Genomic DNA, 17,408 nt, shown 5'->3' on the forward strand with positions numbered 1-17,408 from the left:
TATCCGTGAGACTCTTTATCTCCAATAAACCACTAGAAAACCGGAAGTTGCGCTGTGGCTCAAGCTCTCGCCTTGAGCTGAAGAGCGCAGGGACAGCGCCCAGGCCCAGAGTTCAAGCCCCCACGACTGACAAAAAAAGAAAACGAAAAAAGAAATGCAAGGGATTGACTACCAATCAGAAGCCAAACACAACTGAAGAAAGGTCTTGCCAGGTCCTTGGAAGAGATAAGGTGTCTTGTAGACTGACATGACACGACATGCAATTGCCAGATTTGCCAAGGTGTGGCAGATTGCCATGTGGTATAACAGAGACATTCAGACAAGCTGTGTCTACTAGAGTAGAAATATAATGGATGGTGTCTCAGATTTGATAAAATGTGTTACCTTTGTTTACAAAAGATTCTTGGGCTGAGGGTATGTGCCTAGAACGTGTGCAAGGCCATAGATTCAATCTCTAGCACTAAAAAGACAAAATTATGCCCTAAATAGATGGTAAACTTTTTTTTTTCCAGTACTGGGCTTTGAATTCAGGGATTTGGGCTTGCTAGGCAGATGCTCTGTCACTTGGGCTATACCTCTAAGCTTTGATAAACATTTTTTTTAATTGTATTTTTCTCGTAGTACTGAGGTTTTAACTCAGGGCCTTGTGTTTTGTAGGAAAACACACTACCACTTGAGTCACACCCCTAGCTAAACATTTTCTTTTAAGTTGTCCTGTTCCCTAGGGGAAGCCCCATTTGGATGCTGGCTTATACCTTGCATTTTGTGTGACAGGTGATGGTGGAGGCCTACCGGCGGGATACTACCACCAAAGACCAGCTCATCAACGAGCTCAAATCCACAAAGAAGCAGCTAGACTCCGAGATGAAGGAACTGAGACAGGAGCTAATCAAGCTGCATGGGGAAAAGAAAGCCATGGAAGTGGAGCACTCTCGCTTGCAAAAAGAGGTGTCCCTGGTCCACCAGCAAATGGTAGATCTTGAGAACCATCTTCTGTCAGTGCAGAAGGAGCGAGACGAGATGGAGACACAGATGCAGGTCAGCAGGACAGTCTGGGTGGGTTCTGTTGAGTAGTGAAAGTTCATTTGAGTATGCCCTGGGCTCACTTCAGGGTGGGACAGGATGGGCACCAGCTGGGATTGTTTTTGAAACAGTAGAACAAGGCTCCCTGGAGCTACTCTTAGTAGGACAAACAGATAAGTCCAGACTATGATGCCACCTGTGGTAGAGGTGCTGCTGTAGGTACCACCCTTGTGATGGGCTCTTGGGAGCCAGCATTTTAGCTTAAAGTTCCACGAAGCTATTGCCAGGCAGAAAGCCAGGATGGAGACCTGGAATCCAGGCAGGGAACAGGGATGAGGAAGGCACAGAGATAGCCATGTTCCTAGTGTTAGAAATGGCTCAGCGTGTTGGGGAGTTCCATAAGAATAAGAACACCAACTTGAATGGAACTTGGCAGAAGGGTGAACCATCAGCCCAAAATCTGGCAAGCAAGCATACAGAGCAGGCAAGCTGCTCCCTTTTTATCCCTAATCCAGCAGGCTCTGCCTCTCTGCTTATATTGGCTGAGCTCAGGTTCACAATCTGCAAAAGAATGTGGCTTAATAAACAGGATGTGACTAAAATTCATGGAGCTTTTAACAGGATGTCCTAATTAAAGTGCATCAGGAAAAGGTTGTAACTTAAATGTAGTTAACAAGTGCCAAACCACCTGGCCAAAGCAGAAACTTTTCAGAAAAACAATTCTCATAAGATTAAAGGAAAGAAAATAATTACTTTTATAGAAAAGATATTTTTCTTACACCTGGGTAGCTATGCTACTATGAGCCTGAGCCTGACTGTCTCCTAAGTGCAGTGAAGCTGATGGGGGTGAGGGTGGCTGGATAGTGGTCTGTAGAGCTAGAAGTGAGGGATGAAAGGAGTATGGAGGTAAGAGTCTACAAGAGTCCTAGCCAGGTATCTCAGCTGAGGAACGTTTCCCAGAATGAGAAATTGGGGAAGGGACACTAATTTGGGGAAATAGTGGGAAGATTCTAGATCGGGGCTCCATTTTATCTGACACAGTAGAAGTATCAGAGAGGGTCAAACTGAAAGTCAGGTAAACAAGTGACCTTGATGGGTCCCTAACCTGTGAGGAGCTCTTGCTGACCCTTCCTTGGGCATGATGCTAAGGCCCCAAGGGTAACAGCGTCCATGTGAGGACAGTAGGCGGAGGGCACCTGATGCTGGGAACGGAGAATCTATAGCTGCCCGAGGGCTAGTGTAGTGGTGAAGCAGGCATATGGATTGGGATTAAGCATCAAAGGACAGGTAGATCAGGGTCTGGGCTGAAGCAGGTTCAAGGCACTTGGTGACACTGACTGATTTGGTTCTTATCACTGTACAGTAAGGCCAGGAAGGGAGAGAGTATGAGGCCCTTCAGCTAACAATTGGGTTTGGGTGGAGTTTGGTTCTAGGGTCTGCAGGTAGGCACTCTCCCAGTTTAACTTCCCTTTGATCAAAGGCAAAAGTCTGTATGTGTGGCTTTTAGGCTTATCATATACTTTCCCCCTTTTGAAGTCTTTGCAGTTTGACAAAAAGCAGATGATTGCCCTTACCGAGACCAATGAAGTACTAAAGAAACAAATAGAAGAGCTGCAGCAAGAAGCCAAGAAGTAAGTCTAGGAACAGCATACATTCACCAGTGATGGGTGCCAGCTGTGCTGGGAGCAGTTAAGAGTGACTCTGTGAGCGTACATGGTCAGACTTCTGTGGGACTGTGTTGCATGAGCTCACTTGGGGCCCATGAAAAGATAGTCTGGAACATTAAGTTCTAAATCTAAGTTCCAGAATGATTTGGCAGGTGCCCCCCCCCTCCTCTCCCTCCTCCTCTTCCCCCTCCTCCTCCCTCCCACTCCCCCTCTCCCTCTCCCCCCTCCTCCCCCCTCCTTCCCCCTCTTCCCCCCTCTTCCCCCTCTCCCTCCTTCTCCCTCCCTTCCTCCTTCCCCTTCCCCCTCCTGGTTTTCTGGTGGTTAACTGGACATAAGAGTCTCACAGATTTTCTTGCCAGGGCTGGCTTCAAACCATGATCCTCAGATCTCAGCCATCTAGGTAGCTAAGGTTACAGTTGTGACAGTGCCTGGCGGCAGTTGCTTTTTCTACAGAACAAACCCTGAGTCTATAAATTGATTTTGAAAGTATCCTTTAACAAGAGTTTTCCTATTTTGTAAAAATTGAATTTTTATTTTTGTAGTGCTAGGAAGTAATCAGAGCTTTAATGCATGCAAGTGTTCTGCTACTGATCTACACCTCCAGCCCTTTGTGTTTTAGGGTGTTGCTGTGTAGCCATGTAGTGCACACAAGTGTGAAGTCTCGACCATCTTGCATCTGCGTCCTGAGTGCTGCGCTTCCCATTCTGTTTGTGGGTGGTGCTAAGGTTTTTTTGTGTTTTTTTTGGGGGGGGGGAGGGGTTCGGTCGTGGGGTATGAACTCTGGGCCTGGGCACTGTCCCTCAGCTCTTCAGCTAAAGGCTAGCACTCTATCACTTGAGCCACAGCGCCACTTCCAGCTTTTTTCTTTTTTCTTATGTGGTGCTAAGGAATCGAACCCAGGGGCTCATGCATGCAAGGCAAGTGCTCTACCACTGAGCCACCTTCCCAGCCTGGTGCTAAGGTTTTGAATTAGGGCTTTGAGCTTGTTAGGCATGCTCTCTCCTGCTTAAACTACACTGCCAGCCTACTTCCATCTATTTTTGAAGTAGGGTCTTGTTTTTGCCTATGTCAGCTTGGGCCTTGATCCTCCTGTGTACACCTCATGCTATAGCTGGGAATATAAGTGCAGGCAGAGGTCTTAGGCATTTTTTTGCCCTGGTTGGCTTGGAAACATGATTTTCCCCAATCGTAGCTCTCATGGAGCTGTGATGACAGGCATGGTTGAGATGGGGGTCTCCTGAAATTTTGCTTGGGCTGGCCTTGAGCTGTGATCAACCCAATCTCATTCTCCCATGGAGCTAGGTTTACAGGCATGAGCCATTGGCGCCCAGGCTGGTTTTCATCTTTCAGTCTTTTTCTTTTTCTTTTTTTTTTTTTTTGTCGGTCATGGGGCTTGAACTCCGGGCCTGGGCACTGTCCCTCATCTCTTCGGCTCAAGGAGAGCGCTCTACCACTTGAGCCACAGTGCCACTTCTGTTTTTCTGGTGGTTTGTTGGAGATAAGAGTCTTTCCTGCCTGGGCTGGCTTTGGACCTCGATCCTCAGATCTCAGCCTCCTGAGTAGTTAGGATTACAGGCATGAGCCACCGGTACCTGGCTCACAATCTTTTATGCTCATATAAACCTAAATATAAATCTCAGACATAACACAGGTATGTAAGTGCAACAGCCCTTTACATTTATTTCCTTATTTTGTCAGGTGTAAGGTTGAACTCAGGACCTGGGCAATGTCCCTGAGCTCTTTTGCTCAAGGCTAGTGCTCTATCACTTTGAGCCATAGCTCCACTTCTGATATTTTGGTGGTTAATTGGAGAAAAGTCTCACAGACATTCCTGCTGGGGCTGGCTTTGAACAGGGATCCTTAGATCTCAGCTTTCTGAGTAGTTAGATTACAGGTATGAGTCACTGGTGCCTGGCTTCCTTTACATTTTTTAGAATTAATGCATTTGCCAGTACTGGACTTGAACTCAGGGCCTTTTGCTCTTGTTTGGCTTTTTTGCTCACAGCTGGTGCTCTACCACTTGGGCCACGTCTTTAGTCTGGCCCTTTGCTGGTTAATTGGATATTAGAATTTTATGGACTTTTCTGTCTAATCTTGCTTTGAGCCATAACTTTCCTCCAGCTTTCAGCCTTCTGAGTAGCTAGGATTACAGGAGTGAGCCACTGGTGCCAGGCCTACTTTTATTTTTTCTTTCCAACAAGGTTTTCTCTTGTTACTTAGGCTGGCCTTGAACTTTTGATCTTCCTGCCTCACCCTTCTGAGTAGTGGGGTTATAGTCATGTACCACTGCACCTGCTCTTTTAGGATCTTTTTACTACTGTGGTATACCCTTTTCTTTTTGTCTTTTGTGAGTCAGTGATTCTTTCATGCACTTGATTGTTGAATTTTTGTTGACCTTCAGAAATAATTTTGGGGATGTTTCTATTTGGTAGGAGTGGACCAGTTCTACCCTCACAAGGATCATTTTCAAACCATTCTAAGAAGAAAGAAGGTCTGATGGTGGTGGAGGATATGATATGTCTTAGGGAACTCATGTAGCTCTTCTTGTTCTGGCTTGGCAAGAACACCTGACAGTTGCTGTTGCCTTTTCACCTAACAGTGGCCATACTAGTGCAGGATCAGGCTTTCTTAGATCTCAAGAGCAGCTAGACTCTAAATGGTGTTGACCCAAGGAATCCTCTCTGGGGCATAAGGTCCAAAACATTGTCCAGCCCTGGAAGGTGAAGTGGACCCCGTCCTTGGTGTATTTGGTACGCCACATGCCAGGGTGGTTGTGATGGAAGTGAGCTCACTTTCTCTGTCTGCATCTTTTATTGTGTCCCAGGGCCATCACAGAGCAGAAACAGAAGATGAAGCGATTAGGGTCAGACCTGACGAGTGCCCAGAAGGAGGTGAAGACAAAGCACAAGGCCTATGAGAGTGCGGTGGGCATCCTTAGCCGCCGCCTGCAAGAGGCCCTGGCTGCCCAGGAGGCTGCGGACGCAGAGCTAAGCCAGCTCAGAGCCCAGAGCGCAGTTGGTGGCAGCGACTCGACTCTACAGGTAGGCAAATGCTGCATCTCTCCCCACCAGAGTCCTGGATACTCTGAGTGTAGGGAAGGGATATTTTTCCCCCTAAGACTTGTAAAAGGTCATTGTCCCTGAGCTTTTTCACTCCAGGCTTGTCCTTTACCACCTCGAGCCATGGTTCCACTTCCAGTTTTCTGGTGGTTAATTGGAGATAAGAGTCTCAAGAACTTTCCAGCCCCAGATGACTTTGAACTGGCATCCTCAGATCTCAGCCTCCTGAGTAGCTAGGATTCCAGGTGTGAGCTACTGGTGCCTGGCTGTAAAAGGGTTCTTTAAAGAGAGAAATGATTGAAATGTTCAGTGTGCACTTTCAGTGACTTCTGTACAGCATCTCTTGGCTCTCATATTCTATGTCATGAGCCTTGTTTTCTCCATGAGCCTCCTGGGCATAGAGAAATTCAACTCCTGGCTGTGATAAGTAGAGGCATGTCTTAGCCCTGGACTCTAGCCTCCTTTGTGTTTGTGGGGTTGCAGGCATGGCCTGAAGTGGAGCAGTGGGCTGCACCCACCAGGAGGCTTGAGGGTCCAGTGAGGGTATGAGGGGCCAGAAGACAGAGTTTAATAGAGTCTGGAAAGCTTTGGAGGAGATATTCTTGGGTGGAGGCTGGCTTGGGGAGCTTAGGTTGGCTTTGCTATTGGTGGGTGCAGAAAACCATAAAGGCCCTGTTCTCCTGTCCTGGGGTGTAGCCAGGCCATGGGTTAAACAGGGAGTGCAGAAAAGGTTATTTCAGTAGGTGGTTGATTGTACTGCAGTGGCCAAGAATTGGCAAAGCAGAATAAGGGTGGCAGATTGGGAAACAGGGCATTGAGCACAGCTCTGAGAGCAGCAGAATTGCTGGGTTTGGGATCATCTGAGTTCTGCAGTGTCCAGCCACCTTTGGAGGAACTGGAGTTTGAGTTTAGGTTTGTATATAAGAAGCCAGAATAGCCGGGCGCTGGTGGCTCACGCCTGTAATCCTAGCTACTCAGGAGGCTGAGATCTGAGGATCGCGGTTCAAAGCCAGCCCGGGCAGGAGAGACCGTGAGACTCCTATCTCCAATAAACCACCAGAAAACCGGAAGTGGCGCTGTAGCTCAAGTGGTAGAGCGCTCGCCTTGAGCTGAAGAGCTGAGGGACAGCGCCCAGGCCCAGAGTTCAAGCCCCACAACCGACAAAAAAAAAAAAAAAGAAGCCAGAATAGTTAGTCCTAGCTCTCAGACTGAGGCAAGAAGTTCTCTAGTGTGAAGCCAGCCTGGACCACATCATAAGACTTGGTCTCAACAACAAAACTAGACAGGCAGACAAAAGAATGTTAGTGGGACCACAGAGCTTTCTGCTAGGACTTGAGGAGTACGTGGGTTTGTCACAGGATGGTGACCAATTTTATTATCCTGTTTTATCTGTTAGGAGAAGATCCAGGCCTTGGAGGTGGAGCTGCAGAATGTTGGCCAAAGCAAGATGCTGCTGGAGAAGGAGCTTCAGGAAGTGATTGCAATGACTAGCCAGGAGTTGGAAGAGTCTCGTGAGAAGGTTTTGGAGCTAGAAGATGAGGTAACACCTGCATGTTGCCATGCAGTGCCCTATATTGCTCAACACTGCTGCTTGTGTCTGGTTGTCTTCTGATTATTGTTGGAGACATCTATCTATCTATCTATCTATCTATCTATCTATCATCTATTTATTAGTTATTGCCAGTCTTGGGGCTTGAACTGAGGGCCTGGGCACTGTCCCAAGTTTCTTTTGCTCAAGGCTAGCACTCTTCCACTTGAACCACAGCACAATTTCTGGCTTTTTCTGTTTATGTAATACTGAGGCACCAAACCTAAGGCTTCATGCATGCTAGGCAAGCATTCTACCGCTAAGCCACATTCCCAGCCCAAAAGAGACTATTTCTAGGGCACTAGTGAGGACAACAGTGACAATCATTGACAGTTACATGGATGTATCTTAGGATAACCAGTGTGAATCTTGGGTTTCCCCAGTTAGAGAGTTTTAGTTGAAAATAAGAAACACAACTTGAGCCTTTCAAGGAACACTCAGAGATAGCAGAGGCAGCTGTATCTCCAGACGGTGCATTGTATCTCCAGACATCTTGGCATTGTCATCAAGAGCTCTTGCCATTGACCTGGCCTGTGTCTTGGCCTATCTCGAACCCTTTTCAGAGTCCTGGGACACTGCCAGTCACTTTGGGTCAGCATACTTCTCCAGTCCTCTCTGTCCTACCCTGAAATGTGTGTTGGTAATACTAGTCAAGCTCCATGCCACTATGTTGTGTTGGTGTTGGCTGGGCTGGAAGCAGTTCTTAGACAAAAGCTCCTGTGGTCCCAGAAGAGCAGCCTGTACTCAGGTGCTTCCTCTTCCCACATCAAAAATCAAGGAGAACAGTTTGCGTTATGCTTTAGTATTCCAAAGGATTTAGTATTCTAAACTTGCGGTTTTCAGGTAGTTTTATTGGAGATAAGAGTCTCACGGATTTTCCTGCCTGTGCTGGCTTTGAACCGTGATCCTCAGATCTCAGCCTCCTGAGTAGCTAGGATGACAGGCGTGAGCCACCAGTGCCCGCCTAGAACAGGTATCTTGACAGTTACTTTTGGTATGTTTCAGCTTCAAGAATCCAGAGGCTTCAGAAAGAAGATAAAGCGCCTAGAAGAGTCAAATAAGAAGCTGGCTCTTGAGTTAGAACATGAGAGAGGGAAGCTCACAGGCCTTGGACAATCCAATGCAGCTTTACGGGAGCACAACAGCATACTGGAGACGGCGTTAGCCAAGAGGGAGGCTGATCTGGTGCAACTGAATCTCCAGGTACTCAGACTTCCCAGAACAGAGGGAGAGTTGTGTGCCCCATGCATACTGTGTCTGACTATATCCAGTCACCTCAGGTATCTCAAGAGAACACAACACTCCACTACAGAGAGGATGTAGACGCTCCGAGGCTCCAGGAATGTATTTAATTCACAAACCAAGATCTTTCAGCTGTAGGGTAGACCTGGGCTCTGCATGTAAAACCAGATGTTCTGTCAGTTGTAGAGTCAGTATGTTGGCTTACTTATTTCATTTTGCATAATGGGTTCCTGAAGGAAAGAGGTGGACTATCCTCTTGTTTTAGCAATGACTTGTGCAGTAGTTGTTACCTGAAGTTCTCACATGGTTCACAACTAGGATTTGAACTCTACCCAGAGTATTACTAGCAGACACTGTTCTTAGCTCCTTCGGTTCCACAGCCACCATGTGGACTGAGAAGAAGCTGCTAAGCTTAGAGAAGTCTGCAGACTGACAATCTAAGGGCCACATTGCATGTCAGCCTTAACATGTCCAGTCACTAGAGACTTGAATAGCTTACACTTTTCCCTAGCTCACTTTTCCCTAGCTCCTACCACTTCCATTCTTACTATGTTGCCTTGCCTTGTGTTGTAATTTAGAATTTATGTGTGTGTCTATGTTATTAAACATGACCATGTGAGCAGTCCTTTGAGCTCATCTTATAGCAGATGGACTTCTCTCCCACTGTGACATGTATTGCCCTGCTGGGTTCCTGAGAGTGGACTTTCTGGAGGAGTTTTGGCTGTATGAGGCCATACACTGTATCACGGGCTCTAAGGAGTTTTCTTTCCATATCCTTTTGCAATGCGTTCTAGGTACAGGCAGTTTTGCTGCGCAAAGAAGAGGAGGATCGCCAAATGAAGCAGCTTGTCCAGGCCTTACAAGCCTCATTAGAGAAAGAAAAGATGGAAGTAAACAGCCTCAAAGAGCAGGTGTGTGACCACTTCTAGTCACCTTCAGATTCATAGGCCCTTCTGTCAGATCCTTCAGTGTCTACAAAGTTACATGCTCTTCACACACATAAGCAACTCTTTCTCCCAGGACTCTTCTCTAGGGAGGAGAGTTATCATCATAGGGTTGTGAGGACAGAGGCTGCTGAAATTTTAAAAAATGACATTCAGCTGGTTGTGGTGACTCGTGCCTGTAGTCCTAGCGACTGTGGGTTGTAGTTCAAAGCCTGTCAGAGCAGGAAAGTCCATGAGACTCTTATCTCCAATTAACCACTAGAAAACTGGAAGTGGGAGTTGTGGCTCAGTGATAGAGTACTACTAGCCTTTAGCAGGAAAGCTCAAGGACAGCACCCAGGCCCTGAGTTCAGGCCCCACAACAGCAAAACAAAAAAAAACAAAAAAAAAAATAAACCACTTATCTATGCAGGCCTAGAAATGTGGATTGATCCATACATGTATACATGTATTAGTCATTACTAGGAAAACATGTCCTTTGTAATGCCAGGTTCGAAAAGCACACTTACTGTTTGTGCTAAAAACAGACAAACTAACTGGAATGTGACTTAAATGGTAGAGCACTGGAACACAAAGCCTTGAGTTCAATCTCTAGTACTGCAAAATAGGGAAAGGTAGACAAGAATCTGGGTGTGGTGGTACAGGCCTGTTATCCAGTACCAAGGGTGCTGAGGCAGAAGGATCCTGAATTTGAGGCCAGCCTGGGCTACATTTCAAAGCACAGTCTCAAAAAAGTGTTTTCAGTATAAAGAGCCACAGTATGTAGTTACTGATCAATAAGGCAAATCATTTAGCAGAAGCTTGTGCTAATCACTGTGCATTTTATCTCAGGCCCTGTTCTACAAAGTTTCTTTATTAGAATATGAACTTCCTGCTGAAACACCCCCAGTGCTTGGCACAGAACATGCGGTCAGAGCCACTAGCTACGTGTGTGCTTGTGGGCATAGAAGTTGCTAGGAGAGGGTTAACTGTAATTGTCTCTGAAGAAATATGGAAAAGAACACCTCACTTTACCTCTAATCTCTAGATTACCTTACAAGTTACAATTACTTTTCCAAATTTTTCAACTTAAAAAATAAAGCTTCTTCTTGTGATCTAGATTTTTGCCACATCTATAAAAACATCTGTATGATGATAGAATAGGGAATATTCTTTTTTTTTTTTTTCTTTTTTTTCTTTTTTTTTTTTTTTGGTCATGGGCCTGAACTCTGGGCCTGGGCACTATCCTTCAACTCTTAAGCTCAAGGCTAGCGCTCTACCACTTGAGCCACAGCGCCACTTCCAACTTTTTCGGAGTATGTGGTCCTGAGGAATCAAACTCAGGGCCGCATGCATACACAGCAAGCACTCTACCCCTGAGCCACCTTCCCAGCCCAGGAAATATTCTTTATTTCTTGGATGGTGTGTATGTATGAGAGAGAGAGAGACAGAGACAGAGAGTGACAGATATTGACAAAGAGTGACAGATATTGACACAGAGAGACAGAGTGTATGTATGTGTTCATGTTCATGTTTCTGAGGCTTGATCTTAGTGCCTGGGTGCTATCACTGAGCTTCTTTTGCTTAAGGCCTAGGACTCTTACCACTTGAGCCATAGCTGTATTTTTTTTTTTTGGTAGTTTATTGGAATTAGAGAATTTAACAGACTTTGCTGCCTGGCTTTGAAGCACAATCCTCAGATCTCAGCCTCCTGAGTAGCTAGGGTTACAGGTATGAGCCACTAGTGCCTGGCAAAATTGTGTGTGTGTGTGTGTGGTTTTTTTTTTGTTTTTTTTTTTTTTTGCCCGTCTTGGGGCTTGGATTCGTGGGGTGGGGGGGGGGGGGGGGAGGGCCTGAACTCTGGGCCTGGGCGCTGTCCCTCAGCTCTTTAACTAAAGGCTAGCACTCTACCACTTGAGCCACAGCGCCACTTCCAGCTTTTTTTTCCTGCTTATGTGGTGCTGAGGAATCGAACCCAGGGCCTCATGCATTCAAGGCAAGCGCTCTACCACTGAGCCAACTTCCCTGCTTGGGGCTTGGATTCTGAGCCAAGGTGCTGTCCCTGGGTTCCTTTTGCTAAAGGCTAGCACTCTAGCACTTGAGCCACAGCGCCACTTTCAGCTTTTTTGGTGATTAACTGGAGATAAGACTCATGGGCTGGGCACCAGTAGCTCACTCCTGTAATCCTCGCTACTCAGGAGGCTGAGATCTGAGGATCACGGTTCAAAGCCAGCCCAGGCAGGACAGTCCATGAGACTCTTATTTCAAATAAAAACCACTAGGGGGCTGGGAAGGTGGCTCAGTGGTAGAGCTCATGCCTTGCATGCCAGAGGCCCTGGGTTCGATTCCTCAGCACCATATAAGCAAAAAGAAAAAAGCCGGAAGTGGCGCTGTGGCTCAAGTGGTAGAGTGCTAGCCTTGAGCTGTAGAGCTGAGGGACAACGCCCAGGCCCAGAGTTCAGGCCCCATGACCAGACCCCAAAAAAACAAAACAAAACAAAAAACCACTAGAAAACCAGAAGTGGCACTGTGGCTCAAGTAGTTGAGCGCTTGCCTTGAGCTGAAGAGCTCAGGGACAGTACGCAGGTCCAAAGTTCAAGCCCCACGACCAAAAAAAATTTTAAAAAAGACTCATGGGAAGGCAGCTCAGTGGTAGAGTGCTTGCCTTGCATGCATGAGGCCCTAGGTTTGATTCCTCAGTACCACATAAGCAGAAAAAGACAGAAGTGGTGCTATTGACCAAGTGGTAGAGCGCTAGCCTTGAGCTGAAGAGCTGAGGGAAAGCACCCAGGCCCAGAGCTCAAGCCTCATGACCGGCCAAAAACAAAAAACAAAAAAACAGGGACTTTGACTAGGGATGGTTTCGAACCGTGATTCTCAAATCTCCGGCTCTGAGAAGTTAAGATTACAGGAAGAGCCACTGGCACTCAGCAAAATTAATACTCTTTAATAAGAATATTTTGGGGGCTGGGAAGGTGGCTCAGTGGTAGAGCGCTTGCCTAGCATGCCTGAGGCCCTGGGTTCGATTCCTCAGTACCACATAAGCAAAAAGAAAAAAGCTAGAAGTGGCGCTGTGGCTCAAGTGGTAGAGCGCTAGCCTTGAGCTGAAGAGCTGAGGGATAGCGCACAGGCCCAGAGTTCAGGTCCCACGACCAGACCCCCCCCCCCCAAAAAAAAAAAAAAAAAAGAATATTTTGGTATGAACAATGATTGACTTGTTCATGGCCTACAACAACTAGATCTTGCTTGGAGACTTCTTGCTGATAACAGTTCTGTGCTGATACAGGTAACCTTCTTCCTGCCCAGCCCCTAAGTCTGTGGTTTGCTCTGAGCTTAGTTATCACTTAAATTTTATTCTTCTTTTCTTTTTTTTTTTTGGTCAGTTGTGGGCTTGAACTCTGGGCCTGGGCGCTGTCCCTCAGCTCTTCAGCTCAAGGAGAGCACTCTACCGCTTGAGCCACAGTGCCACTTCTGACTTTTTCTGCTTATGTGGTACTGAGAAATCGAACCCAGGGCCTCATGCTGCAAGGCAAGCACTCTACCACTGAGCCACCTTCCCAGCCCTTGAATTTTATTCTTGTCTTACAAAAAGGTGTAAGTAGGAAATTTATAACTAAAATGGAGACTTTGATTTCTTTTTTCTGAGAGTAGTTGTGAGTGATGCTTAATTTGTTTTCTCTCAGTGTATTTAAGCTTCTTATCTGAAATAATGATGAAGATTAAATGAAGTACTGATCACTTTCAATCTCTAATGAACCTACTAAACTGTTAATAAGAGTTTAAGCCGGGCGCCGGTGGCTCACGCCTGTAATCCTAGCTACTCAGGAGGCTGAGATCTGAGGATCGCGGTTCAAAGCCAGCCCGGGCAGGAGAGACTGTGAGACTCCTATCTCCAATAAACCACCAGAAAACCAGAAGTGGAGCTGTAGCTCAAGTGGTAGAGCGCTCGCCTTGAGCTGAAGAGCTGAGGGAGAGCGCCCAGGCCCAGAGTTCAAGCCCCACGACCAACAAAAAAAAAAAAAAAAAAAAGAGTTTAAAGGTGTTTTTTTTTAATTTCCCTTTTTTTTTTTTGTTTTTTGTTTTTTGTTATTTTTGGGTGGGTCTCAGGGCTTGAAGTCAGGGCCTGGGCACTGTCAGTGAGCCTCTTTGTGCTCAATGCTAGTGTCTACCACTTGAGCCACAGTGCTACTTCCAGCTATTTCTGAGTAGTTTATTGGAGCAGTGGGTACTGGGTATCATAGCAAGCATCTTGATCTTTAATGGAAACTTGAAAAGAAGAAAAAAATAGAAGAGCAGATAGGACCTTCATGGGTTAGGAAAGCCCTTCACTCTGGTCCTTGGTGTGTTCACATTAGCTTTTTCCCTTCCTCCTAGGTGGCTGCTGCCAGGATGGAAGCTGGACACAACCGCCGCCACTTTAAGGCAGCCACGTTGGAACTGAGTGAGGTGAAGAAGGAGCTGCAGGCCAAGGAGCATCTGGTACAGACGCTTCAGGCTGAGGCTGATGAGCTCCAGTGAGTACCTGGGGAATATCTTAAGAGCTGATCACAGTGACCTCAGTGGTAGAATGCCATACAGCATTTCTTGGTACAAGAAGAGCTATTTGGAGGGGCTGGGAAGGTGGCTCAGTGGTAGAGCGCTTGCCTTGCATGCCTGAGGCCCTGGGTTCGATTCCTCAGCACCACATAAGCAAAAAGAAAAAAGCTGGAAGTGGCGCTGTGGCTCAAGTGGTAGAGTGCTAGCCTTAAGCTGAAGAGCTGAGGGACAGCGCCCAGGCCCAGAGTTCAGGCCCCATGACCGGACCCCCCCCCCCCCCAAAAAAAAAGAAGAGCTATTTGGATCCTCCTTCTATCTTTAATTCTCATTTAACAGGATGGAGGGTTATCATTTACTAAGTTAGTAAGTACTTTTGAGTCAAATTAAAGAATTATCCAGTTCTACTTCTGGAAGCCTAAGATTATCCCTTGTCTTAACCCTCTCCTTTTCTTGTTCATCCTTTCCTGAAAACTATATGAGCCCTCATCCCAGGCTGTATTCTGGTTCATTGTAGCTCCGCACTAGTGTAGCATTGAGTCAGACCACATGGACGTTGGCAAGTCTGGGACTGAACACAACAGCAGTCTTATGCTTCTCACTGTATGCACCACCTCCGTCTGAATTGTGCAGGGAAAGCAAATCTCCCGTAAGAGTTCATAGGCTTGGCGGAGGTGGATTATTGTCCACAGCCTGTGGTGAATAATCTGTCTTCCCAGGACATTCCACACATTGAGTCTTAAGAGTAGGGAGAGCACATTGGGAGGATGCTGTCATTTTATTTTTTACATGCAGGATTCGGGAAGGGAAACATTTACAAGAAATAACACAGTTCCAGACAGAACTGGCAGAGACCCGGACCCGGCTCCAGCTCCTACAGCAGCAGCTGGACGTACAACTGAGTCAGCAACCTGTGGGAAGCCAAGAGGTGATAGCTAAGCTGCCAATTCAAGCTGTCTGCTCAGAAAGAAACTTACTATAAAAAGATTAGCATAGATAATGTGGTCATTTTCCAGTGTGTCACTTTAAGCTGGACTATAATCCTAGTTACTTAGGAGTCTGGCACTGAAGAATCGTAGCTTGAAGCCAGCCCAGACAAAAAAGTCATGAAACTCTTGTTTCTGATTAGCAAAATAAAGCTGGAGGCATGGCTCAAGTGGTACAGCACTAGCCAAGAGCTACCAGACTGAGCTAGCATAAAGCTTGAGCTAGTTCAAGCCCTGGTACAAGCAAAAAAAAAATAAATAAAATGTCACTTTAAAATTGTCTTGGTCACTGGGTACCCCTGGCTCATACCAATAAATCCTAGCTATTCAGGAAGCTGAGATCTGAGAGTCATAGTTCAAAGCCATCCTGGGCAGGAAAGTTAGTGAGACTCTTACCTCCAATTAACTGCCAAAAACCCAGAATTGGAGCTGTGGCTCAAGTGGTAAAGTACTAGCCTCGAGCAAAAAAGCTCAAGGACAGCATCAAGCTTGAGGATTGGCACTCCCCACCCTCCCCCCCCCCCAAAAAAAATGTCTTGGTCATGAATCCCCTTTTTCCCTTTAGATGGAAAATCTCAAATGGGAGTTGGATCAGAAAGATAGAGAAATTCAGTCTTTGAAGCAGCAGCTGGACTTGACAGAGCAGCAGGGCAAGAAGGAACTGGAGGGAACACAACAGTCCTTGCAGGTGCGGTCCCTGTCCCTGGGCAGAGGTGGTATCTGGGTGGGGCTGGTACTGCTCCTGTCCCCAGGATCTGGGTGGAGGTAGTAATAAGTCCTGTCCCTGGGATCTCAGCAACATTCCACAAGTTAGTGATCAGACACGAGTTCCTGGTTCCTGTGCTGAGTATCTTATAGCCGGGCTGTGTGTGACTTGCATTACAAGAGTTCTTATCAAATTGGATGCCCTGTTTCTGAAGACATTGTTCCCATTTTAGAAGGAGCCTACCTCTACACGGTCACACAGCCAGAGAGATTCCGGTGGACCTGAATCTGATGTTCAAATCAATCCCTGTGCTAACTTGTGTCAAGTGTGTCAGGAACATGGCATTTTTAAACAATATATATGGGGGTGGGGGGAGACAGAATTTTGATCAACTTTCATAGAGAATCAGTGTGCACTCATTACTACTCATGGTAAGGATCAGAAACACAGCTTGCTAAGATTCTTCACTTGTAAACAAATGACTTGAGCCAGTTAAACTAGAACTGGTTTGTATTGTTTCATAGGAACGCTTATTCTTGTAGCTGACATAGGAATTTAAACAGATCCTTAGACTTGATTGTGCAGTATGATCATGTACATAATGCTGTTTCCTATGCAAAGGCAAGGAACTTGAGTAAAAATGATGATGGTATGATTCCTATTGGACTCTTTACAAAGTGTATGAACGGGTGAGGAAATTGTCCTAAATGAAAATGGCTCAGTAGCTGTCCTATGAAAATCAGTCTTAGAACCAACATACAAACTTAAGATCTTAGAATTGTGCTTAAGATCTTTTAAGCTTCTACATCTGAATTTACTTTCCTTAGAATATCAAATCTGAGTTGGAGATGGCTCAAGAAGATCTGTTGATGACTCAGAAGGATAAATTTATGCTTCAAGCCAAAGTATCTGAACTGAAGAACAGTATGAAGACTCTACTTCAGCAGAACCAGCAGCTCAAGTTGGATCTCCGTCGAAGCACAGCCAAGGTGGTATTCAGCCAGGCCCCTTCTAGTTAAGCTGATACCTCCCATGTGTGAATTTGTTTGGGCAAGAGGCTGATAGGGTGTCTAATCATTCACACATAAAGTAGATATAGTCAACTCTGAATAACTACTGTATGAAAGTAAATAACTATAGAGGATTCTGCTTTGACAGTAGACTGAATCATTTTATTTGATGCCTATTCTAATGGAATGGTTTACTCTTTTTTCATGAATCCAAATACCATTTTGCTGTAACACTCTTTTTTGTATTATACTTTGTTGTTGTTGTTGGTTGTGGGGCCTAAACTTCGGGCCTGGGCGCTGTCCCTCAGCTCTTCAGCTCAAGGTTAGCACTCTGCCACTTGAGCCACAGCGCTACTCCTGTTTTTTTCTGCTTATGTGGTGCTGAGAAATCGAACCCAGGGCCTCATGCATGTGAGGCAAGCACTCTACCACTGAGCCACCTTCCCAACCCTTGTATTATACTTTTAAATGAAAGAATAGGTTGACAGCTGTAGTGTAGGCTTTGGTGGGACCCCAAACTTTATGCTTGAGTGTTGAGATACCAGCAGATTTTTTTTTTTTTTTTTGCTGGTCATGGGGCCTGAACTCTGGGTCTGGGTGCTGTCCCTCAGCTCTTCAGCTCAAGGCTAGCGCTCTACCACTGGAACCACAGCTCCACTTCCGGCTTTTTC

The 17,408-nt window shown here is 46.1% G+C and overlaps 1 protein-coding gene across 5 annotated transcripts in view; it reads left to right on the forward strand.

Annotated features, from left to right (window-relative positions):
- The window catches only part of LOC138821859 (golgin subfamily A member 3), a 47,503-nt gene that overhangs the window by 26,104 nt on the left and 3,991 nt on the right, over positions 1 to 17,408 (forward strand). For all 5 annotated transcript variants that reach the window (XM_070014319.1, XM_070014318.1, XM_070014323.1 and 2 more), the window contains exons 13-22: positions 775 to 1,038; positions 2,560 to 2,654; positions 5,515 to 5,731; positions 7,146 to 7,289; positions 8,343 to 8,540; positions 9,374 to 9,490; positions 13,877 to 14,016; positions 14,831 to 14,963; positions 15,587 to 15,709; positions 16,555 to 16,716. In XM_070014319.1, coding sequence (XP_069870420.1) covers positions 775 to 1,038; positions 2,560 to 2,654; positions 5,515 to 5,731; positions 7,146 to 7,289; positions 8,343 to 8,540; positions 9,374 to 9,490; positions 13,877 to 14,016; positions 14,831 to 14,963; positions 15,587 to 15,709; positions 16,555 to 16,716 — 1,593 coding nt within the window. The remainder of the gene's footprint in view (positions 1 to 774; positions 1,039 to 2,559; positions 2,655 to 5,514; positions 5,732 to 7,145; positions 7,290 to 8,342; positions 8,541 to 9,373; positions 9,491 to 13,876; positions 14,017 to 14,830; positions 14,964 to 15,586; positions 15,710 to 16,554; positions 16,717 to 17,408) is intronic.

Source organism: Dipodomys merriami, unplaced genomic scaffold, assembly GCF_024711535.1.
Source record: "Dipodomys merriami isolate MVZ:Mamm:240054 unplaced genomic scaffold, mDipMer1.0.p SCAF_943, whole genome shotgun sequence".
NCBI classification, from domain to species: Eukaryota; Metazoa; Chordata; class Mammalia; order Rodentia; family Heteromyidae; genus Dipodomys; species Dipodomys merriami.